Raw genomic sequence first — 25,048 nt, forward strand, 5'->3', positions numbered from 1 at the left:
GCACAATTGTTAGCATTAGAAGTGGTTCTTCAGAAAAACATCTACTGTGTATCAGTAATTAGCAATAAATTTAAATGTGTGACAAATTGCATTTTTCGGCATATTTTATCGTATAAAACACGTAAGACTTAAGATATTCCCTAACCTAACCTAACCTGACCAGATCTGGAATTTAACTTGCATAACAATGATCTGGTTAAAAATTTCATCAAAATCGGTTAAAAATTGACTGAGAAATCTGACAATGTCACTTTTTTGGGGTATAGTCAATGCATACTTCGTGATTTTTTGTTGCCTGGTTGCCTCACTAAGAAAAAATGCCCACAGTCACCTTAGGCCCCATGTTGCCAAAAAAGCAGATGCAGAAGCTACAGACGAATGAATTCAAACAAATCGCTGGCGAGGGTACATATGAGAAGGAAACCTTATTTTACACCCTCTAAGCATGTATAGGGTGGGAAATATGTATGGCAACAGGTTTCCCATGCGTTTATCTTTGTTGGCGGGAAAGCTAAAATTTTGAAACTTAGTGTTAAATGCGAAATTTAATGAGCTAACAGGATCAGAAAACCAAATTAAGATATCTTAGTCCGTTCAGAAATGGTAGCTAGAAAGCCAAAACAAGTTGAAAACAGAGTTTGCCACTCGTACGAAAACGCGTTCTTTCATGACCGGAAAAACATTCGTTCGAATTTTCTCTTCGAAGGAATGGACTTTACAATAATTAATCTGTACAACACATATAGAGTGAATAAGAAAACGATTATTGCAAAGAAAAATTTGGTCATCCTGTTCAGCTGTAGTCATTGAAATTGGTGCTTGAGCTTGGAAGAGCTTGGAAAACGCGTTACCAAAAACCCAAACAGTCCAAAATGCTTTTTGGGGAACAGGTTAGGAATATCAAGATTATGTGTGTGGCATATTAAAGCCAAGAAGTTGGGCTTCAAGATGTATCAAGCCAAATTAGTCAAAAATTTTTACTAAGGTCAAAACTTCATGTCAATACCAACGGTCTGAAAATGTGTGAAGCAATTCTTGAGCAAAGTACCACAGGATTCATCGTCATGGATGACGAAACCTAGAACCCTGTGGGTCCCGAAAGTGTTTACCACGTAAAGAACTACTCATGAGCTAACTAAAAAAATGTAAATGTAAAAATATAAATTTAAGCTTATGAGAAATTTTCCTAAAAATATGGCTTGGCTTGCGCTGGATGAAAATAAAAGGGTTTCGAAATCATTCATTATCACTTAGATGTTGAATCTTAAAGGGCACCCGAGAGTATGCGTCATGAAGAGGTTGATCCCCTTAATTACAGACTGTCTCATCTGATTTTAGCCCACCTTGAAAGGACAAACTTTAGTTGATATTATCTCAGAGAATATATGTAGTAGGCCCCTGAAATTTTTATGGTGTATACCTTGATATCAAGTGCGCCCACCATTGTTGTTTAGTATTTCCTCAATCCTGGTTTTAAACGTCTATGACAATATTTCCAATAGCTCAACCGGACGTGAAAACCACCTTTGACGAAAACGAGCCTCCAGTTCCTCCAAATTCTTGGGTTGAGGATCTTCATAAGCAGAATCCTTCAGAATAGCCCACAAGCTTTCTATTGGGTTAAGGTCTGGATTATATCCTGGCCACACCCCCTTACCCCATGTGGTACAAGGTAGAGTGTCCAAAAACTGTTGTGTCGGCTTTGCGGTGTGGCTGGGGCACCATCTTGGAAAGTTATTTTTCTCTTGTTGGGCAATAATACAGAAGAGTCCATAGCGTTAGTATGTACAGGCGAAATTGATTCCCTGTGGTCTTTCCTGTGATAGTCTAGCCTTTTGATACTATAGGCAGGTTGCTTACCCCTCTTGCACAAAATCCTAAAGCAACCATCAGTTTTGGAATGTGTTTCGGTCTTAAAATCGGCTGAACATCATTTTGTTCTTTTGTCCTATACCGTGAGGTCCTTCCAAGTAATTCTACCTATGATTTATACGAAAAAAAATTCCAGCCCGTTTTCCCTGTCCAAGTCTTCCGTCGTCCAAAAAAACCCTGTTTTCGCACCATTTCATCAAATTTTTGTTCTATCCGCAACATTTTTTTGACCCAGTAACGGTTTTTTCGGTCTTCTATAAGCCTTGCGTCCCCATTCGGTTTGTTTTAGGCACCTTTGTACTGTGCTCCTACTAATTGTCTTATTTTTTCTTTGATACCGTTCTTAGAAATATAGACGTCTTTGGCACTTGCGCACAGAAGTATTAGTTTTCCGGTACATATGAGACTTAATTGATCTTTTTGCGGAAGGGGACAACTTTACCGACTTTTTTGGCTTCATTTTGTGCTTTGCAAATTTTTTATTCTTCCAGATTTTAACAGTTCCTCGAGAACATCCTATTTCTGACGCTATTTGTCTCTCGCTGTATCCTACAGCACTGAAGGCTTGAATACAAGCCCGAGTCACCTCACGTCCTTCCTTGACCTTTGACCTCATTGTATAAAAAATATGAAAGCTGTCACCTGGTTTTTGAAAAAGTTATAAACGATTGTTTGCGCGAGCGCCCGCTGGGCTAAAAACAGATGAGACAGGCTGCACATAGAATCAAGCATGTCTTGCGTTGGTATAGGACGAGGAGAGGTTTTATTTACGCGTATATTGTGGCCAACTCTCGCCGAACCAAAAAAGTTGATTTTGCAGAAAGAACTGTAACGCTCCAACGTACCTCAGACGCATCTAATTTAACGATTGTTGGCATAAATCAAGAGAGAATATTCCAGGCGACAAAACTCACTGAAAAATTTCAGAGGATTTGCGCAGGTGATGAGAGGAATAATCAAACGAGTTGCATAAACGAGTGGCGAAGCCAAAATCGCGTCCTTCCAATTAAACCTTTGTTACACCGGACGGAATGCGGTATATTGACCACTGATGTGTCAAAATAACTCGGCAATATGTACATCTATAACTCCTCAAAATTTCATTTGAATTCATGCAGCGATTTATTTTCAACGGGTCATTAAGCCTCACCTATGCAAAAATGTGCACAACATATGGCTTTTTCCAACAATGTGAAAGAATTTCCGTGCAAAAATCACTTTTCGTCAATCTGTGACGACGATACTTGTAACGAGCGGTCGACGATGGGAAAGAGGGAGATGAATGAGGTTCAGGCGGCTGAGATGTTTTGACCTCTCCGCACGGTAATGATTTACTACCACGTTATTTTCAGTGCATAACCGATGTTGAATATTAATAAACTATACGTCCTGAGGTCACCATTCAGAAATGAAAAACTTCTAATGAAATCTTGCGTCTGCGAATTTGAAATTACCCTTGGAAAATATTTATATCTAATCATTCACTGAACAAAAACCAGTGTTTATTATTTTTATTATTTTGGTTCTCAGGTAATTTAAAATACAAAGACAACTTCCATCCAAATATCCATGGAAAAAACCAACGTTTATTCTGTCACCGCTACCGTTAAGTTTTCGCGAAGCCCGGTTGAACTAAAATACTCCACCACCACAAATGGTTTACCTGATATCATTTTACGGAATTTTATATTTCCAGCCCACCCATAATCCTCCCTAATCTCAGAATCAAGTTCATTGCTACCAATTTCCGGACAAAGTACTGGCCATTGGTTTCCTGGGTACCCAAAATAATTTGGTGGCGATGCTGCCCACTCAACAGTTTGTCGAGACTTAAGAGCACAATACGTGCTAATTCCAGAATTCAAGACATTTTGTGGATTGATGTGGTCCAGTACTTCCAACTCGGCACAGAAATGCGGTCCATTTGAAAAATTTGTCGGGGTCCCAGAACTAATTAGTATGTCGCAATTTACAACGACCGCATTTAGTTCCCATAATACCAGGCTCGCTGGCTTATAGAGGGTGTCGCATGCGTGAAATACTTTGCAGATTGTGTTCCGCCATGGGATGGAGGTGATGAGCAAAAACCCTCATGGTTAACAACTTCCTCGCAAGATTTTGCCTGAAATACACAATCAATTTTTTGAAAATGCAGGTCTAACTTTAATTAAAACGAAAAATTACTTGTGGTAAGGTAAATAACTTTCGGTCACACAACGCAACATTTCCCTAAAATTAAGAAATCGTCAAAATTAAATCTATTCTAAAAAAACATATTTTCTTACGCGTTAATATCCATTTAATCATGCATAATATTTTACGTACCTTGAAAATTGCGGTTAGACAAGCAGTATTCACATCTTGCAACGTTGTGTTTGCTTCTATGCTCTGGAATTTTTAGATATTTTTAATTTATAAAAATTACATTAACATTAATATCATGATAAAATCTACCCTAAAGGTTTCATCCGCAATTTTGAAGATTTTTCTGGAGTAAGGCAGTGCTGTCCATGCTAAAAATAAATACGTAATCTGTTAAATATTAAAATAATTGGTCTAATCAAAGTTACCTGTGCAGATGTATGCACAACTGAAAGTATCAGAAAAGTGAAAATTAAAAAACAAATCATCTCTGATTGTCTATAAAGAAGAGCTTTTTTTGTATTTTAATCTTATTGCGGGCAGGATTTTACTTTAAAATATAAACCACCACTGGTCGGGGCTGACACCGATTTCCAAATCTTGAGATGGATTGATGTAAAGAATCAGAACCCAACCGCTTTTTAAGTAAATCGAGTATTGTAGTTCAGGTGATATCTCACATGAATGTATTCGGGGTATTCATGATTCAGTTGTATCCTGAGTATTGTTAAATGGTTTGCGAAGAAAAAAACAAGTGCTCAATTTTAATATAAATTGTTACGATGGTGACGCGATTCCCAACCTTATAACATAATCTTGTAATTGTAGCAACTTACATATCTTGCAATACAAAGACTACGAAAGTAACCACGCACTCATGAATACCCACTTCGCAATAGTACTTGCACAATATTGTATTACATACAGTTGGTCAAATTCACATAATAAGTTTAACAATATTCAAGGCGAGCATTTGATCAAAATAATTTAATCCACGAGCAAATTATACCTACTTATTTGTATCGTCTAAATTGCACGTGTAATTTCTCGTTAACCTATACAAATTGAATACTTGAATTTTTAAGGCTAAAAAAGAGAAGTGCAAAATTCCAACTGGTTATGAAATAATTCAAACTCTGATAAATATTAATGAGCACACTTTAGCACGTAAATTATTCCATAAGCGAATTTCGTTTAGTTTATTAAATTAAAATTTTGGAAATTCCAAAATGTATTTATGATATGTCCAGGAGGTGGGATCCTGCCTTCATTATTCATGATAATGAATATTTTACAGGCTGTTATTGTGTACAAATTTACTTTTCCATCTTAAAAGCTTTCATATTTAAACTTGCCTTCAGTTATATAAACACCAATTTACAACCATGGAGTATGGTTAGGTTACACGCGCTTGTAACCTAACCCTACTCGATGAAACTTATGGCTGTTTAGAACTAGCACGACGATATAGGGTATTCAGGCATGTCCAGGCACTTATTTTCAGGCCCAGGGCAACTTCGAATCCTACCTTGAGGTACAAGAAGTATTGCAAACTACATACATATTCCAGCTACCCATTTGTTTACGAAAACATCCTTGCCGTCGATTGGGTGTGGGAGTCCTAGAGATTATAATTTGCCACAATTCGCGACCAAGTTCAATCCATCCAATATTCAAAAATTAAATGAATATTGAATTGAATTTTTATCTGAGTTTTTAATAAATGAAAAATGAATCTCTGTGTGAGTGAATAATGAAAAAAAAATTTTCACCATTCATTTTTACTTGTGCTTAACACATAGGGAAACTGAGAAATTCGGCTAATACTGCAAATTTTGAATAAAATGAGTAGTGAATAAACGTTAGATAACGTTTTTTCCAAATTATTAATGACCAAATAAGGAATGAATATTTTTAATCAATAAAGTTTTTTTGAACATGTACGGCGCAGACCGTTAAACAAACAGTGGATTCTACTCCTAAAACATATAAAAACTAGTAGGAAAGCCCGTCATAACGACGGGCGAATGCACTTTATTTATCAACACGTAAATATATCAATACACACCGTACCGAATTTCAACCAAATCTCACAACTCTTAAGTATCGGTATGGGTCACCTCATAGGGTGCCTCTGGTTAATTTTTGTAACAATTTCACTTTATAATTCTCTATCACAAATCATTAAGAACCTAAATGCCAAATTTCAGCTCGATTGGATGATTTTGAAAAATCGTTGGGGGTCACCCAACAGGGTCCCCCCAGATTAAAATTTTCCTAATTTTACTCCATATTCTTTTAGTATAATCCAATAGCAACGTTCATGCCAAATTTCAGCTCTCTAGCACAATTTTGAAAATTTGAGGCATAGTACCCCCACCACGCTAGATGACCACAACTGGTCAACCACTTGACCAATCTCACCCATCTTCGAACTTAGCCTTTCATTTTACATGTTTTAAGTGTGTGCCAAATTTCAAGTCAATCGGTTAAGTAGAAAAGTTATCGTCGTGACAGACATACGACAGACGGACAAAGAGGTTACATAAGCCCTGACTCGGGCTAATGACTCGGGCTAACTGTTGTCTGTGCAGTAATAGAGTCCGCCATAACGACATAACAACCAAAATGATATTTACGTTAAAGTTTTGCTTTAATTTTTTGTCAAAAGTTTTGTCAACTTTAGTTTGCTTCGGAGTGAATGAATGAATGAATGAATGAAAGAGCCACAATGGGATTTTATAATTGAGGATAGTGACCTAAGGCCACTAATAAGGCCCGTCCAAGGACGGGCATGGCGCGCCCGTCATATAAGTCTATTAAAACCATGGAAATTATCAGATCGACCAGATTTTTACTTAAATTTTTTGTCAAAAATTTTGTCATTGAACCGCATAAGCTATTCCGAGAACCAATTTTTGCTTCAACTTTTTGTCAAAAGTTTTGTCATTCGTCGCCATAAAGAATTTCTAGTCAAAATTTTCGCTTTATTTTTTTGACAAAAGTTTTGTCAAAATTTTGTCAAAATCTATTCGGCTTCGGAGTGAATGAATGAATGAATGAATGAATGAAAGAGTCACAATGGGATTTTATAAGGGAGGATTATTTCAAAAAGCTAGCACGTCATCAAATCCACCTAATTTTCTTTATTGCTCCAATTTCTGCACATACACAATTTATTTTGGAAAAGTTCATGGAATGACACGAATTTCCCATAAAGCTACACCCAATAAACGACCCGTCTCGGCTTAAATGTCGTCAACTGTTTCTCCCTCTTCCAAAGAGTGGGTCCATCCTTGAGGAAATATTTATCAAAGATCTCTCCAGCTCGGCCGGTATCAGTCATCTCTGTGATTCTAATAGATCACATTAATTTAAATGGTAGATTAAATCTTGATATAAATGTAAGTTAATTAATTGTTGCATTTAATCAGTAATCTCTCACCTGTTGTCCAATTCGTCAGCACGCTTTTTATTAAACGACTTGGGGAAGGCGATCCCTAGAGAAATATTGTACCTGGAGTCTCCCACCAGGATGGATTCGAAATGGACCGCCGCCTTAACATCTTGCGATAAGGTCGGTTCGTTGAAAATGGCTAGCCCCAGATCAGTTTTCTGAAAAGAGTGATGTCTTTGAAGCTGGGTATTTCTAAGGTGTGCACGAAAACTGGCAGAGGATCATACATACACAAGGGCCCTATTTGCGCCCTCAAAAGCATTCAAAGTGTTGCAAAAAAAATAAATTTTGCTCTGTTTTGGTAATTTTCCTGAACCTACATACATTACGGTTTTGTCATTTACAAAATTCAACTAATTTTTTATTAATACATTCTTCTTATCTAACCAGTGGTATGTTCCGGAAAAAATCAAAATTTTTAAAGGTTGAGTTTGATATTGCAACATCAAACTCTTTAATTTCCATAGAAATTAAAAAAGTAACTATACATATGTGATGAATAAATCAAAAAAATCAAAGATTAAAATTAGATGAACAAAGTGATTTAAATCATACATTAGCCGCAAGGTGATCCATGATTGAGTTCTTCGTCCAAGCCCCGGATTGAAACCGTCCAAGCGAACTGACCTCCGTGATTGTGCAATTGTCCAGAAACTTTCCGTCCTCGTCCGCACTGCGCAAGAGCTCGAATAAGATCCCGGAATAGCAGGGACTCTGGCGGCACGACTTGGCCACCGCCATCTTGGAGGAGAGGCACGACGCGTTCGAAATTACCCAGGGATGGTCCTGTCATGTGCGCATACATCCATTCATTTAATGATGAAATAATAAATTATTCATTCGATATTCAAAAATTTAATAAAAATTTTACATATTCGGATTTACGAATAAATGAATACTGAATGAATATCTTTTCCATTGGTGTGAATGAATAAAGAAGAAATATTTTTTCATCATTCATTTTTTACTCTATGTTGTCTACGCAGGGAAAGTTGAGAAACTCATCCAATACCGTGAGTTTTCAATAAAATGAATACTGAAGGAATACTGAACAACAAATAATTTTTTCCAAATTATGAATGAGTAAAGGAATGAACATTTTTCAACAAAACTTGCCAAAATATATATATATTATTTGCGTACTTCAATCGTGGAAATCCGTCCAATTTGCACAATATCTGCAAGGAGTAAAATCAAGATTACATTTTAGCGTTTCCAACAAACTGTGTAAAATTAAAATTATAAACCCCTACAACAAACTTTTGGCAGGAAACTGCACCCACCTTGACAATAAAAGTCCCGCCAAACTATCGCCGGGGCCTTATTAGGCGGACATTGACAGACTCCGTCCAAACAATACGTGTAATCGAGTTTACTTAAGTGTGATGTGGAATTGCAAGGGGCCAAATAGTCGGCATGGAATCCTACTGGAAAATTCAAAATTTTTATTGCAAACTCAAACAATAGCTCGCAGGGGAACCTGGTGCCTTGGGTACCAGGGACCATTTTATTGCGAGCTATGTTTCAAATTACCCGAATTAATGTAACTCAACATGGGTTTGCTTTTTTATTCTCCAACGGCAACCAAGTGTTTTATATTTTTTGCATATTTATGCAGCCACAAATGTAATCGCCAAATTGTGACAAGTGAAAGTCGGGTCTATGTCAGAAAGTGACAAGTGGGTTTTAACCTGGCCAATTTTTCACCCAGCAAAAATTGATTTACTCCATACTTAAGAAGCGATATTTCTCCATTTTAAATTTAATTACCTGCTTTGGCGACCGCCATTATGATGAAGATTACCTTCGTCATGCCAGACTCCTACTGAGTTGCAAATTCTCCATTCCATAATTTAATATCAGTCAGGTTCATGTATGGCTAACAAATAAAATAGTTCTGAGATTGAAATGAGAGATATTTCAATCCCAAAGTCTATTATCAGTTATTGTCCTTTTCATTTGCATGGTCCACGAAAATGACGCATACCCAAGATAGTCACAGGTTTTCTCATTTTCATTTCCTGTCACGAAATAATTTGCAATTGTTGGCTATGCGAAATATAATACCCAAAAGCTACATGGCTATTTAAGCCTTTGAAAGCTTATTTTTAAATTGTTGTATGGATCGGTAGAAATTGATGACCTGAGCCATATCTCTACTTTTCATCTCAAAGGTACAATATTTGTCAGTCACGAGCGATAGTAAATTAAGCACTATTAAACACGCATTAAGAAATTGTTTTGTTGGAAGTTGAATAATTTTCGTTTTTATTAATTCCCAAATTGTAATCAACACAATTCAATACAATTGAGCCAAACCTCACATAACTAAGACATACGTGGTCCACAAGTTCCTAACTTTGGTATCTTTATTGCATAAGGACAATAGAAAGAGTGCTTGCAATTTTTCAGCTTAGGCTAACCTTTTTTGAAATTATTCATCTCTTAACTTTCTTTAATCGCACTAAAGTACTATCGTGCATGCAAAACTAAAGTTTAATTGGCTACTCGAAATATCTAGTTGTTAACAAAATTTAGTTACTCAAAACCAATAGGTAGGTTTTAATTTCATGTGGCGAGGGAGATAAATCTATTAGCGTGCAGTGTATCATCGGATGAATTAAAATTCGATGTCCAATAAATGCAAATCATAACTAATAACAATCTTTACTTAGCATACCAATTTCTCAATTGGTCTCGAATAATTTATAGCTCTCACAATTTCAGTTTAGACTTTAAGGCTTTCCATATGTTACACACATGTATTGCAGCCACATATTTGTACATGTTTACCAACCATGCGCCGAATACAAGCATACAGTTCCATGCTTGCTTCTGTATTCTAATCTCCAATATTAAACCCTCGACAAGCGAAATTAACGAGAGTCCTAGGAATATCCAAAATATTGTTTGGATGCTCCCACTCAAACGAATTTTCTTAACAGCATCGACTCGTTCTTTATTCTGCGTCTCCAGGGCATAGACATTTCTCGTAATATTCTGTCGCCTCTTGGACACTGGGTGCGGCCACGCCTCCAATAGTTGTACAATACCAGTGGTATACAATCTTCCAAATATTTTTGGAATGACTGAATTCAGTTGGACACTAAAATCCCATCCCGCCTCCGAAGTTAGAATAGACGACTGCGACTTAAAGAATTTGAGCCATGCATAGTGCTTACGAAAATAGCGTATTTCCCACTGCGCTTCAATATCGTCTAGAATTATCGCAGTCCTTCCACACTGAACGAGGGCACGCTCAATAGACCACTCGTTTTCAAAGTATTTCATGTCAGATAAATTTCCAAGTAAGGGATGTTGTATGTGCAACGGATCAAGCAAGTCGAATAATCGCAAGGTATGAATGGAGCTAGTGTTTATTCTTTGGTTCGTATATTCGAATGCCTTCGTAATATCTATCACCCTTCTTTTCAAGTATGTCTCTAGCTCTTTATAGAAATTGTTCCTGGTTAGTTTCTTCTTTGACACGTTGGCCTCGATAGAATATGGCAACAAGACAAAATCTGCATCGATATCAAATCCACGAATTGTATGATTCCGTAAGGTTTCAAGAGTCCGGTTTCTGTCATGGTCGAATTTTATACCAAGTCCGACATAGTACGCATCATCGTGCTTATTCCGGTCCCATACGACTTCCACGTGGTTATAGATTAGTTCGACATATTTCTTGAATCCTTTCAATCTAGCTACATGACACTTCTCGTTGCCCCATTCACATCCGGGTTTCGCCAGCTGCTCAAAGTGTGTAACTGACTTTGACTCTAATGGGGCTGATATTGCAGTAATCGCAGTCCCAAGATAAGCATTACTCATTATTTGAAACAGAAGTATCGAATTTCCTAAGAGGATCCTGATTGCCAACCAGTGCCAACTTTTCTTCGATATTTCAGTCGGGTTGACAAGAACGATCGATACAGTTATCAGGTGAGCCATAGATATCGCCTCCAAGCAACCATGTTTCTCTTTGGTTACAAAAACAATGGCTACGACCATCGTTACTATTACCATAAACGCCATTATACTAATCCATACTTGGACACCGAATGGTGCAACCAGAACCTTAAATGACAATACTTCCCTTGAATAGCATGTTATGAACGAATATCCTTGTCGTTTCGTGGTAACATGGTACTCGTACCTGCTGTCACGATGTCTGTCGGCGTACAAGTAATCTGTATAAGTTCGTCTCTCAATGCCCCGTTTGCTTCGGTACTCGCTGATCATCTCCATGTCGAAATTGGCATACCCATAGCTATAATTTCCTAGACAAACAAGACTAAAAAAGAGCATCACACGCGGACGATAGCCGTCTCGTACTAGTTCAAAGACACCTTTGTCATGTCCTTCGCAAGATTCTTTCCGGTTGTAATATCCATTCAAATTTAATAATGACTGCTGCTCACTGTTTATATAGATATCAGTCGAAGATTCAACCAGGCTATGAAAATTCGTATGCTTGCGAATACAAGATATAGCAAAGGACCTGTCTGTTTCAATATCGGTATTGCGGCCTTGGGAAATCTAAGTCACCCAAACTTCTTGAAGATGATTTTTTAGGATTATATTCAAAAACGGTCGAAATGCCGACTTCCGCCATTCGCCAACATTAAAGACCCGATCGAAGTCCACCTGAACCTGGATTACGAGTGCTGATCGGGGATTCAACTTGGAGATAAAGTACCCATTGTGGATGGGTTTTGCGTACAAAATTCTGTATAAGGCTTTTGATTGGTGAAAACCTATATTGTTAAATGCTTCAACTGACAAATCTTCAATTTTGTGCTTAAAATCCGAACGTTGCGTAACAATGACGCTTATGGAGCAAGGAATCTTTGTTTTCTCTATAGCTGAGAAGATCCCAGGGGGAACACTGGAAGTGTTTAGAGCAGGGCCTCCATAACGAATCCAGGAGGATATGTTAATCTGAGGTAGGTGAAATATATACATCCCGTTTTTGAATGAAAACGGGAAAGATAGAGGATGCTGTGAATGTTGGAAGTTGTTGTGCTGGGCAAGGATTACATGACAATTTGGGTCTAGGTATTGAAATAGGGTTTTGGTTAAGTTCAAGGTGGAACTTTCAGGTACAAAGACCGAAATCATAAAAAGCAAAAATCTACAAAGTATCTGGAAGCGGATGTGCTTCATTCTAATTTTCCACATAAATCATGAAAACACGATTCCTATTCGAAATATACAAGAAGAAATAAATTTTTGAATTTGGTACAATAGAATTTCTAAGAACAGTTCAAACTGAGCAAAAGTTACTTCTACATATGCACAAGGTATTTCAGTTGGATATCGATTCTTATACCTATAAATATTTGATATGGATTGACTTACGTGCTAAAAGCTTTCTACAATTTGGTACTGAACATTGAAGGGTGTTCGTGTTTTGTATTTTAAGGGATCAATAATTAATTATAAATTTATTCCAATAACATGCTATAGGGGTGCGCATCGAGTAAGGATTGCGTCCTGTACAAATTAAAAACATATATCAAATTCTTTGCGATATTCGAAGTTTTAAATAAAGTGATGGAGTTTTCGTGAAAAATCACTTTCAACAGTCAACAGTCAACGATATTTGTGGGGAATGAATTGCCATATGCAGACAGGAGGAGCGCAACCTTTTTGTTCGTACGAATGGTTACTGAGTTCTCCACCGCAAAACTATCCAATTATCTCCCACTCGTCCTCTTCGCTCCCGTGGTCTTGCGCTAGCCATCCTTACCATCACAGGTAACTAACCTAACCCAACCCCACCCAGCAAATATTAGGCGTATTTGAATTTTTTCAAAACCAGTATTAAGAATTGGCTGCAGCGTGGGTGCGATTTGTGAAAATTTCCCGGCAAACGGAAATTTTTACTCAGGCCTAGGTCATGTATTTTCCCGGTACCCAAAATAAAATTTTCTGCAGAATTTCCGTTCCGGTCCCATTTTTTTTGTCGGACCTTTTCTTTTTTTTTTTTAGGGACAGATTGTAAAAAGTTTATCCTAGGTCTGCGGATCCTTCCCTAGGTCGCTTGCCTAGGGTTAACTTGTCAGTTTCTCGGTTTCCTGATAAACTTTTCCCGGCAAACGCGTTTGCACTTTCGCGGCATAAATCGAACGCACGGGCTGCAGTAATTATTTTTAACATACTTGATCAAAATATTTAGATGTCAACTAATCTTTTTTTACTCCCGTGGGTCTGAGAAATTGGTCATTGTGAGACTAAATTACTAAATGAAGGCATTTCGGCTAATATGGTAAATTTTGAATAAAGTGAATAATGATGAATAAGGAATGAATATTTTTTTCGAAGCTTAAAATGAATAAATATTTTTTGAATAATTATGGCGCAGATTGTCAGATAAATAGTGGGAGGATGGGTTTTATTCGTACTACATACAAAAACGATTTCAAAAGCCCGCACATCATCAAATCCACCTAATTTTATTCATTACTGCTCCCATTTCTGCATATACACATTTATATAGGAAAATTTCCTGCAAGGACAAGAATTTCTACACCCGGGTAAAGCTACACCCAATAAACGACCCGTCTCGGCATAAAAGTCGTCAACTGTTTCTCCTTCTTCCAAAGAGTGGGCCCATCCTTGACGAAATATTTATCAAAGATCTCTCCTGCTCGGCCGGAACTTGTCATCTGTGTGATTCTAATAGATCAAATTCTTATAAATCGTAGACTAAATCTTGCCATAAGCTGGTATCGAGAAAGGCCTCAAAAGTGCACCCGTCTTCACGACAATGTTAAAAATTCTTTGTGTATTAATTGTCAGCGTAAAGTCAGTCCTAGCCGTGTCCTCCACAGGTATTTAGTTTAATTTCCAGTATAAGTTTGGCAAAGAATTTTATAGTATTGTATAACTTGTACAAGCAAGCACTAACAACCTTTTTGTGTTGTTGAAATCATTTGTATTCTTAACATTATGTGTATTTACTCATTGTATAGTTATTGTAAGGTAATGATTACATACACTCCAACAAAATCTGAATGCTATGAATGGCATTGCACAAAATACAAAGAATTAAAAAACTTATAAATTGATTAGAAAAAAACCTACCCGCATCTTATGCTGTAAATTACATATCTTGAATTATTTAATGTACTCGTTTGGAGGACCCCAACCCGACTATTTGGGAACTTGTAATTCCACATCAACATGTCAACTCAATGTCACAAATTGTTTGGGAAAGGTCTGCCAATGTCCACCCAACAAGGCTCCGATCATGTATGGATGGGACCTCTATTGTCGAGGTGGGTGCTCAAGAGTTGTTGGAGAGGTTAATAAATAAATGATCTTGACTTTGGCTTGCAGATGTAGTCCAAATAAAACGGATTTCTACCATTGAGGTACATACGTACGCACATCTCAATATTAATCCACCCTATCAATACATAATAACTCTTAACAAATCTCTTTAAAAAAGCATCTCGAAAAAATTATATTACCATGCAAAACTTGCAGTTATTAAGATACTCCATTACACAGAGGACTAAAAGCAGCGGCAGTGAAAGTGCGAGGATTTAGGGACGCGGTTTCAACCACTGAAACAGAAATTTCCAAACTTTCGTTCCCTTAAATGCTAATCAAGCCTCATCCACTCCTGCATTTTCCCAGCTCGCCCCACGTTCAGTGAATTAGATATCTTTCTTACAAATTGTATTTAATGGAACTTAAAATTACATTGTTTCACAACCCTGGCTAAGAGAGTAGCCTCTCATCAAGGTTTTTATGTCAACTTTTCACCAAGTTTTAATCAAGTCACAATTAAATGCCCAACTCCATTTAATTTTGGATTACATACATTCCTGCATATATTTGAATTCCCATTTAAATAATTTAGCGAATATTACAAGATATGACCAGCGTCGATTAGAGGGTCACCACACCATAATGGGAGATTTTTCGATAGAAAAAAAACTCGTCAATTTCAATTCGTTATCGAAATTTCAGAGGTACAATTTCGGTAGCTGATTGAAATTTACGAACTTTTTCCCTGATAATATTCTACATTGTATATAACATGACATTAAACTAACCGGTACACGATTTATGTATGTAAATATGTCTGCACGTACTAGGATCATCCCTGGGTAATTTCGAACGCGTCTTACCTTTTATCCAACAAGGCAGTGGCCAAGTCATCCTGCCGCAAGAGTCCCTGCTATTCCGGGATCCTGTTCGACCTCTTGCGCTTTGCTGACGAGGACGGAAAGTTTCTGGACAGTTGCACAGTCACGGAGGTCAGTTCGGTGGGAGAGTTTAAATCCGGGGCTTGGACAAAGAACTCAATCATGGATCACCTCGTTGTAAATGTATGTTTTTCCCACTAAATTAACCCACACAAAATCAGTTATGCAAGTTTGACCAATTGTATTTTTGTGTTTTTACTGCGTTTTACGCGGTATATGTTGAATACAAAGCCAGCGTTGTAAAAGGCACAAACATATAGAAAAAACGTGCAACATGGATGTTCTTTTAAAACCCATTAATTTTTTGTGCTGCATGATGTAGTCTACCATTTTTAACAATACGACTTATTTTTTAGACTCGTGCAAGTGACAGATTTCGGCCGAGCTGGAGAAATCTTTGATAAATATTTCTTCAAGGATGGACCCACTCTTTGGAAAAAGAACAAGCAGTTGACGACTTTTACGCCGAGACGGGTCGTGTATTGGCTGTAGCTTAGGGGCAAAAATGCTAAATCCCTTAAATGAGAAACATGTGCAGAAATGTGTAAAAAAAATAAAGAAATTCATTAGATTTACCGATGTGCTGGTACTTGAAATCATTTTCATATTCCAAACAAGGTCCAACGGAACGAACATTAAATTCGTAACGCACGAACGGGTCTCTGGAATGTTAAAATTCCCAATTGGTGTGCAAATGCATTTGCAAACATAAACTTGTAATAAATGCATAAATGGCCTTGTAAATTCATGATTTTTAAGTAGGTCAAGTTGTAAGACGGGTAAAAGTTGTAACAGGATTCGGTCTATGTGTAAATAATTCGTAATATTGACAGGCATGGGCAGGTTATATTGAAAATAATCCGTAATCCAGCAATCCTCGAAAAATTTATATTTTATTGTAATCCCTAGTCCGTAATCCTAACTAGGTTTGTAAATTATGTGTAATTTGTAATCCACAATTTATCAATATCATATTTATGAATCCCTAATGTATGCTACAACAGTAACCATTTATAACGTATTCCTTACCTCTATTCGTTAAGAAGTGATATCAACCAATAAATCTATTTAATTTAATAACTCTAGTCTGACCACAATTGTGTCAATTTTTGCTCGGTAAAATACTCCATAAAGCTGATTTTCAGCCTATTTGGCTTTTAATACGAACAAGTTGCACATCCCATTGCAATCCAAATTGTTCTATTTTGCCCTTTATAATTACACATCAAAATGTCAACTCGATGCCACATATTTTTTGGGAGGGGTCTGTCAATGTCAGCACAACAAGGCTCCGCTCATGTATAGATGGGACATCCATTGCCGAGGTGGGTGCTCACAATTTCTAGGAGAGGTTAATAAATAAATGATCTTGACTTTATGGTTTGCATATATAGTGCAAATAAAACGGACTTCTACCATTGAGGTATTGACGCACGTAAACGTCAATATATAACGACATTTAACAAACTTCGTTAAAATTTCCTCTTCAAGAATGTGTATCACCACTCTAAGCATGCAGTTATTATGATAGACGACCTCCATGAGCTATCGCCGGTGAGAAACATTTGATTGTAATTTCCTGGATTTTCTTTCCAAATCCTATTAGGGGTGTTAAAAGTAGTCGATTTTGTAGGTTTTAAAAAATCTCAGATCCCCCCGTGGGGTCACACCAGGTCAAATTCGAAGAAAACCTGTATACCTTCCTCCTTTCATTGTGAGGAAACTAAATGAGCTACATAGCTCAAACTTGACACAAATAACCTTAAGGGGTCAGTCTTGAGTCATTCTGATTTTCAACTCGATATCTGCATTCTGTGACCTAAAAATGACCTTTTGTTTCGTAATAGTAAAAATATGTGTAAGTATAGTGACAATCCACAGTTTTCTAGGGACCAAATAATATTTAATTTTAAGCAGTTAATAATATTATATGTTTTTATTTTTATGGATTGTCACTAAACTGATACATATTTTTACTATTACGAAACAAAAGGTCATTTTTAGGTCACAGAATGCAGATATCTACTTGAAGACCAGAATGATTCAAGACTGACCCCTTAAGGTTATGTGTCAAGTTTGAGCTATGTAGCTCATTTAGTTTCCTCACAATGAAAGGAGGAAGGTATACAGGTTTTCTTCGAATTTGACATGCTGTGACCCCACGGGGGGATCTGAGATTTTTTAAAACCTACAAAATCGACTACTTTTAACACCCCTAATAGGATTTGGAAAGAAAATCCAGGAAATTACAATCAAATGTTTTTCACCGGCGATAGCTCATGGAGGTCGTCGATACTTATGTATAAAGGGGACTAGAAACAGTGGTCTGTGAAATTGTTAGGATCTTGGGACAAGGTTTAGACAAAAGAAACACAAATTTTGAAACCTTATCTCCCCTTTAAAATTAATCAAGCCTTGTCCACTCTTGTCCTTCAATATTTCCTCACAGCTCGCCCCACGTCCGGCATTGAAATAAAGCCATTTTTAAAATGTTGTATTTAACGGAATTGATAACTAAATTGTTTCGCAACCCTGGATAAGATAGAGGCCCTCTAACAGGATTTTTCATGCCGACTTTTTCACAAGGTTTAAATCAAGTCACCATAAATAATAAATGATAAATAAATAAACCAAACATGCTGAGTGTGGCACGTAATCCCAAATTAGAATAAGGGGCGTTACAATACTTAAACTGAAGAATAGACTTACATAAATATGTAGCTACGTAGTTATGAATTGGGTATTATATTTCCCATCGTATAGCAACAATTGCAAATTATTTCGTGACAAAAAACGGAAATAAAAAAATCTGTGACGGTCTAGCTTTTGCATACATTATTCCCGCGGACCACGCAACTTAAAAAGGACAATAACTGATAATGGATTTTGGGATTAAAATATCTCTCATTTCAATCTCAGAACTATCTTATTTGTTGGCTAAACATGAGATTAAATTATGGAAGCCCAAATATGGCATTCAGTAGAGTAATGGTATCGGGAAGGTAACGGTAACCTAACCCAACTCAAAAGTTCACCCGTCTTCTCGACAATGTTAAAAATTGTTGGTGTACTAATTGTCAGTCTAACGGCAGTCCTAGCCGTGTCCTCCACAGGTATTAAGCTTAATTTCCAGTATTAGTTTGGCAAAGAATTTGATAGTATTGAATTTTGTGCGATATCAATGAAATCTTGATTGGGGATACATAGTTTAAAAAAAATTCATTGCACAATACAAACCCAGAATTTCACCTAACACACAATCCTTAACATTTATAAAACCCTTGTCTACAATGTTTGTAAAGTAAGAAAATAATCAAAACAATCATAATCGAACAACCTTGTTTTATTTACTTGGGATACATATTCCAACAAATGTTGACACATATATGTTAATTTTATCTCATAATAACCCCACATATATTTATTTTTCTCCTTAATTACATTAAACCCTCCTTACTTCTTCCCCCTGCCCGCAAACCATTCAACGGCCTCGTCAATACTAACCTTCCCATCTTTATTCGTGTCCGCTTGCTTTACAAAATCTTCATAATCAACTCTCGGAAAATCTGGATTATGTGCTAACAACACGGGTACAATATTTTTAAATTCCGCCTCATCAATAAATCCGTTTTTATCTCTGTCCCCCGCTGTGACGTGGATCCTCATCAGTTCAACATTGTCATCAATCGAGGCCACTAATTTTGCGATAACATCCATTGGGATTATCCCATTGTAATTTGTGATCCATAGATTCACATATCCCGTGAACTGTTCTGGGGTGCAGATGTATACAAGCGCGGTCAGCAAAGGACCCAAATCGCACACCTGGCACGTCTCATCTTTCCCATTGTAAGTCGCCAACTTTTTGAAGGCTTCTTCCACCTCGGCCCTGGGAATACGGCGGTTATGCGACATCTGAAAAAATTATAATCGTTTAATTTTAATATTATTCCCTTTCCCGTCAATTAAAAAAATACGTTTTGGAAATCTAATTTTTTCTCGTAGGAAATAACAAAAATTAAACTACTTCAATAAATTTATTCTCCTAATTCTTAAAAACATATATAAATTTTTGTTCAATCTTCTGTGTAAACTTGTAAACTTACATACACTGAAAATAATTTTTGAATATTCGTTACGAATTTTTAGAAAAGATTTCACAAGTTTGAGCTCCAATTGGTAAAATAATATCACCGACCTAGTAGAAATTATTACCTAATCTTTACCAAATTTAGTTCGCGTTATTACCGTCGTTGTAAGTAGAGTCATATACATCACGAATTTAAGGTAATAATTCTTACCAAATTAATTGCAGTGTACCTTTTTTTGACCACCCTATTCATCCTAAATACCTCACACCTTAAAATTTATAATCGCGCCAAAATTCTTACTATTTAGCAACAATGCTTTTTACCTTTTCTCTATAAAATGCAAATTTTATCCAAAATTCCCAAAACGATTTCCTTCCTTGTCACCCACTCAAACACTAACTACCAAGTGAACCCGAAATTTTTAACAAAAAGTAAATCCAAGTCGAACGAACTCTTTTCAAACAACAGTGTCATAAATTTCATCGGGATTACCCACTTTCCGAATGCTTGGAATCTCACAAAAAATGCGGTTCTCCTAATTCCTCTTAATCTTCGTGTATACCGCACATACGGGTTCATACTAATTAGCGCATGAAAGAAACTGGGCAAAAAATACTTTGATAGACTATGAGCTTAATCGCTCCAACTCTTGTGAAGGCTTGAGACAAATACAACAATCCATGACATGGATTCCATGTCGACATTAAAAGCGAATTCATGCAATAGTCAACTATGCAAGTTTCACAAAATCTTACTGGATTTCCTTCACTCTACTTTTTATGACTTTTCTAATTCTTCGTCAACATCGGTTTAATAATGGTCTTCCCGTTTTCTCTCAAAAGTTTAAAGTTGTCTATACAAAATGTACACTCTCAATAAATTTATTAAAATTTTGTCTACAGCGGAGGTACTATGCGGCTCTACCGCCTAGGTAATAATTTACCTCCTACGGGTAGTATATATACAGAGACTAAATCCTGCCCAGGCCCCTTTGTCTCCGCAGGGTAACAAAAACCGGAGGTAAGTTGTTACTACAAGTTGATAAATTGCTACTATAACGTTACCACGCGGTAGAGCCGCATAGTACCTCCACAGGAGATAAAGTTTTAATAAATTTATTGAGAGTGTAGTAACAGCTCAGTAATTAATTAACTAACAAATCCACATATTAGTATGGTCTAATAAACATTGCAAAGCTTCACAAAATCCGTTAAACGCATGCAAAAGCTGCATATGTAAAAATTTTCAGTAATTTGCTCAGGTTACGCAGCATTGTGAAATGTTTTTTAAGGGGACATACTTAAAACTTGGCAGCTTCATCTCAATCGTTAAATTTCCTGACTCACATTTTCTCCCAATGTCATGCTTCCACGAATAGACAAAACAATAACATTCAGACCAATACCATCCAATAAATTCATGTAGAGTGGAAAGTTCTACACCTTTATTGTCACAATGGGATAAAATAAAGATGCCGCAGAATATTTTAACAATAGACACTTTTATGCTTGTTTAACACGTCATAAATTTTTCTCAAATCTTTTACGGATTTTTAAACAAACTACAATTTCTTTCCAACAATGTGATACTAACTTGTTCAGAAAATTGTTTAATTTATTACAAAATAATTAACACAAAACTTTTATTTATATTTACATGAAGGTTTAATTCCGGCTAAATTCAATTATCATCCGTCTCCAAAATCATTGATCTAAAAATTACTTGATCGATGGACGTCGTAAGTTGTACTGTATGTAAGTAGGATCATTAGAAAAAACTTCCTCAGTCAACTTCTTAAATTCTAAAAAACAATGAATATTGTCTGTGGTTAGGTAACTTTTATAAAAAAAGGTTACGCCTGTCTTAATCCTAAACCATGCCAACCACATTACAGATATTCTACTTAACTCCGAGCGAACTTACATAAATTACACGATTCCTGGCAAACTACCCCAAACCATTTTGTCTCGTAAATCTTCGACGTCAAATTGTACAAAAAAGTTAGGGTAGGTTTGGTTACGTGACTCTTGGCAAAATCAGCTAAACCCTTGAAATATATTTGTTAAGTCTGTATTACAGACTTAAGAATCTATATTATAATTCAGAATGTCTGTTTGTTACGGAAGTGGGTGGAGTTTGTGCGAAACGGAAGTTTGGCATGATTGGTGGTGGCGGAGCGTATCTCCACCTACTTTACTGGAAGCGCGGGGCTATTGATAGGGACAAGTGGATCGCAACAAAAATGCAAAAATTTGAATTCTTCTAGCTATTGAATAAGAATCTATATTATAATCGGGAATGTCTGCGCGCTTTCAGTTCCGTCTGCAATGGAAGTGAAAGCAGTGAAAGTGATGATAAGCATAAAAATCGAGACGAAAAGGGGACTAGGGTGGAGAAAGTTGATAAGTCAGTTATCAAAATAAAAATGTCGCCACTGACCAGGAGGTGGTGAGGCAGACAAAGTGGGTGTGGTGGACACAGGTGTTGGGGGTGTTGGGCGACGAATGGGTGTAATCTATATTATAATTCAGAATGTCCTTTGGTATAGTAATTGGTACGGTAGTTGGTCTAGTAGTTGGTACAGTAATTGGTACAGTAGTTGGTCCAGTACTTTGTACAGTAATTGGTCCAGTAATTGGTACATTTATTAGTACAGTAATTGGTACAGTAATTGGTACAGTCGTTAGTACTACTAACTACTGTACCAAGTACTGTTCTAACTTAGTCCAGTGATTGGTGCAGATAAAATCCCACTGGTGGAGGAACTAGAAATTTAACTAGACTATTTACTGTACTAATCCAGACACTGTATTAGTCCAGTGATTGGTACAGATAAATCCCACTGGTGGAGGAGCAAGAAATTTAACTAGACTATTTACTGTACTAATCCAGATACTGTATTAGTCCAGTGATTGGTACAGATAAATCCCACTGGTGGAGGAGCAAGAAATTTAACTAGACTATTTACTGTACTAATCCAGACACTGTATTAGTCCAGTGATTGGTACAGATAAATCCCACTGGTGGAGGAGCAAGAAATTTAACTAGACTATTTACTGTACTAATCCAGACACTATATTAGTCCAGTGATTGGTACAGATAAATCCCACCAGTGGAGGAGCAAGAAATTTAACTAGACTATTTACTGTACTAATCCAGACACTGTATTAGTCCAGTGATTGGTACAGATAAATCCCACTGGTGGAGGAGCAAAAAATTTAACTAGACTATTTACTGTACTCTAACCCTAAAGAGAAAAATATTACTGTATAAATTTCTGTCCTTGTACAGTAACGATACAGTTCAGTAATTTGTACAGAAAAACTACAACCCTACAGAGAAAAATATGGACAAATGGCCGCCTTCACCAAAGTATTCGAGGCGATTGAAGCTCCATCAGTCCAAGCAAAATGCTTCTTCATTGATGGGCCTGCCGGAAGTGGAAAAACGTTTCTTTATAAAGCACTGATCAGCACATTGAGAGGAGATAATAAGGTTGTCCTTTCTATTGCCTCGACTGGAATCGCTGCGAACTTACTGCCTGGAGGCCGAACATACCATTCACAGTATAAATTACCTGTTCCATTGGTCGAAAACTCTGTTTCTTCCATGCGGCTGAACCCTCCTGAAGCCAAATTAATCAAGGAAGCAGGTCTGTTTATTTGGGACGAGTCCACGATGGCACCGACGCACGCCTTATCCGCAGTAGACAGATTGCTTAAAGAAATCATGCAAAGTGCGATCCCCTTTGGAGGAAAAGTGGTTTTGTTAGGAGGTGACTTTAGACAAACACTACCCGTTGTAGTGCATGGTTCTAGGTCAGCGATTGTTGAGAGCTCCCTTAAGTTCTGCACGCATTGGGATAAATTCGAAAAGCTGATATTGACCGAAAATGTTCGGTCAGTTGACCCTGATTACAGTCGATAGCTTATGCAGCGGGAGAATGGGAAACTCCTAAACTCTGACTCTCTACCCGACGACATGGTCGAAATACCCGAATGTATGATAGTAAAAACCTCCATTGCTGAAGAAATTTTTGGGAAGATGCTGAAAAGCTTTGATGAAGTCATGTCTCTATCTAACCGAGCTATCCTTTGCCCTAGAAATGAAGACGCCCACAAGATAAATCGGCAGGTATTGGACATGATTCATGGAGAGGAGGTATCCTACCTGAGTGTGGATTCAATTGAGGACGAATCTGGTGACGATACTGTCTTCTACCCAACTGAGTTTCTCAACGAACTCCACCCTTCCGGTATGCCTCCTCATGTCCTGTGTCTCAAGGTCGGAGCTATAGTTATGCTTCTACGGAACCTGAATACGAAACGTGGACTCTGTAATGGAACTCGCCTCATTGTCACCAAGCTGCAGACTAATTTGATAACAGCCCAGGCTCTTACCGGCTCGGCTGCTGGGCAAATAGTTTTCATTCCAAGAATTCAGCTTGCGCCGGTAAACCCAGAATTACCATTCGTTCTTTGCCGTCGCCAATTCCCAATAAATCTTGCTTTCGCAATGACAATCAACAAGTCCCAGGGTCAGACCTTGGAATTGGCGGGCATTTATCTTCCTGAACCTGTCTTTAGTCACGGCCAGTTGTATGTTGCTTTCTCAAGAGTTCGACGATCGAGTGACGTGAATGTAGAAGTGATTACTAATAAAAAGCAAGGAAGGTTAATTATAGGCAGTGAAAAAGTATTTACAAAAAATGTTGTTTTTAAAGAAGTTCTTAATTGAATTTGGTTTTTTAGTATTTTAAATATACTGTTGTAAATCTTAAATTTACATGTAACTAATATGTCAAATTACATTGGGTTTATGTACTAATAAAGTTAGTTCTCATTTTGATTTAAAACTTTGAACTTTTTGTGTTTTATACCTTTGCTTTATGTTTAATGATTCATTGATTAATTCAAATGTTGATGTTTGCTAAACACATATTGTCATAAAAGACTTACGACCGTCGTAAGACGGGCTTATTCGCTAGTACAGAATAAGAGTACAGAATACATAAAAAAATCATTTCATTTGCATACATATTGTTTCGCATCTCTATAAAATAGGTGGCCAATCTATCAAAAATTACCGTGTCCTGTGAACCCATAAACCCTGCGAAATAAGTAAGTCACTTCAATCACAATGTTGGCTATGCCACTTTAGATTTTGTTGCACGGTTACTTTACTCCTAGGTTTGTTACCCTTTTGATCCCCGAATTCAACTTTAATCGATTGAATGCACCCAAATCCTCACTTAACTTACA

General features: G+C 37.0%; 4 protein-coding genes and 1 long non-coding RNA gene across 7 annotated transcripts; 2 read left to right on the forward strand and 3 right to left on the reverse strand.

Annotated features, from left to right (window-relative positions):
• Positions 1-3,366: 3,366 nt before the first annotated feature.
• On the reverse strand, positions 3,367-4,693 carry LOC118433672. The gene is made up of 4 exons (XR_004833507.1): positions 4,327-4,693; positions 4,198-4,260; positions 4,057-4,101; positions 3,367-3,994 (listed from the first exon to the last, which is right to left on the reverse strand). It is a non-coding gene; the product is annotated as an uncharacterized LOC118433672 (long non-coding RNA).
• A 2,408-nt stretch (positions 4,694-7,101) lies between these two features.
• LOC110862759 lies at positions 7,102-9,309 on the reverse strand. 2 transcript variants are annotated; one of them, XM_022111974.2, is made up of 6 exons: positions 9,242-9,309; positions 8,755-8,898; positions 8,615-8,649; positions 8,027-8,257; positions 7,460-7,629; positions 7,102-7,370 (listed from the first exon to the last, which is right to left on the reverse strand). In XM_022111974.2, the coding sequence occupies exons 1-6, from the start codon at positions 9,282-9,284 to the stop codon at positions 7,235-7,237; spliced, it is 759 nt and encodes a 252-aa protein (XP_021967666.1). In that variant the 5' UTR covers positions 9,285-9,309; the 3' UTR covers positions 7,102-7,234. The 2 variants fall into 2 exon arrangements, with proteins under 2 accessions (XP_021967666.1, XP_035701722.1); XM_035845829.1 differs by having other exon boundaries at positions 8,755-8,895; positions 9,242-9,285.
• A 9,712-nt stretch (positions 9,310-19,021) lies between these two features.
• On the reverse strand, positions 19,022-20,224 carry LOC110862756. 2 transcript variants are annotated; one of them, XM_022111972.2, is made up of 2 exons: positions 20,111-20,224; positions 19,022-19,611 (listed from the first exon to the last, which is right to left on the reverse strand). In XM_022111972.2, the coding sequence occupies exon 2, from the start codon at positions 19,609-19,611 to the stop codon at positions 19,150-19,152; it is 462 nt and encodes a 153-aa protein (XP_021967664.1). In that variant the 5' UTR covers positions 20,111-20,224; the 3' UTR covers positions 19,022-19,149. The 2 variants fall into 2 exon arrangements, with proteins under 2 accessions (XP_021967664.1, XP_035701739.1); XM_035845846.1 differs by lacking the exon at positions 20,111-20,224 and adding an exon at positions 19,998-20,054.
• Positions 20,225-23,141: 2,917 nt separating this feature from the next.
• Positions 23,142-23,714, forward strand: LOC110862751 (ATP-dependent DNA helicase pif1-like). The gene has a single exon (XM_022111966.1). The coding sequence runs from the start codon at positions 23,142-23,144 to the stop codon at positions 23,712-23,714; it is 573 nt and encodes a 190-aa protein (XP_021967658.1).
• Positions 23,715-23,768: 54 nt separating this feature from the next.
• LOC110862752 (ATP-dependent DNA helicase PIF1-like) lies at positions 23,769-24,524 on the forward strand. Its single transcript, XM_022111967.1, has one exon. The coding sequence runs from the start codon at positions 23,769-23,771 to the stop codon at positions 24,522-24,524; it is 756 nt and encodes a 251-aa protein (XP_021967659.1).
• Positions 24,525-25,048: the final 524 nt, after the last annotated feature.

The sequence above is a fragment of the Folsomia candida genome, unplaced genomic scaffold (assembly GCF_002217175.1).
Source record: "Folsomia candida strain VU population unplaced genomic scaffold, ASM221717v1 Fcan01_Sc067, whole genome shotgun sequence".
In the NCBI taxonomy this organism is placed as follows: Eukaryota; Metazoa; Arthropoda; class Collembola; order Entomobryomorpha; family Isotomidae; genus Folsomia; species Folsomia candida.

What these genes read in the sequence shown, in the direction of transcription:
- LOC110862759 (XM_022111974.2), bottom strand. Translation starts at nt 9,284, where the DNA reads ATGACGAAGGTAATCTTCATCATAATGGCGGTCGCCAAAGCAG. An exon ending in AATGGCGGTCGCCAAAGCAG is followed by an intron (nt 8,899 to 9,241) that starts GTAATTAAATTT and finishes TGAATTTTCCAG; the next exon opens with TAGGATTCCATGCCGACTAT. An exon ending in GCTGACGAATTGGACAACAG is followed by an intron (nt 7,371 to 7,459) that starts GTGAGAGATTAC and finishes GTGATCTATTAG; the next exon opens with AATCACAGAGATGACTGATA.
- LOC110862756 (XM_035845846.1), bottom strand. Translation starts at nt 20,039, where the DNA reads ATGAATAGGGTGGTCAAAAAAAGGTACACTGCAATTAATTTG. An exon ending in GGTACACTGCAATTAATTTG is followed by an intron (nt 19,612 to 19,997) that starts GTAAGAATTATT and finishes TAATTTTTTCAG; the next exon opens with ATGTCGCATAACCGCCGTAT.
- LOC110862751 (XM_022111966.1), top strand. Translation starts at nt 23,142, where the DNA reads ATGGCCGCCTTCACCAAAGTATTCGAGGCGATTGAAGCTCCATCAGTC.
- LOC110862752 (XM_022111967.1), top strand. Translation starts at nt 23,769, where the DNA reads ATGGTCGAAATACCCGAATGTATGATAGTAAAAACCTCCATTGCTGAA.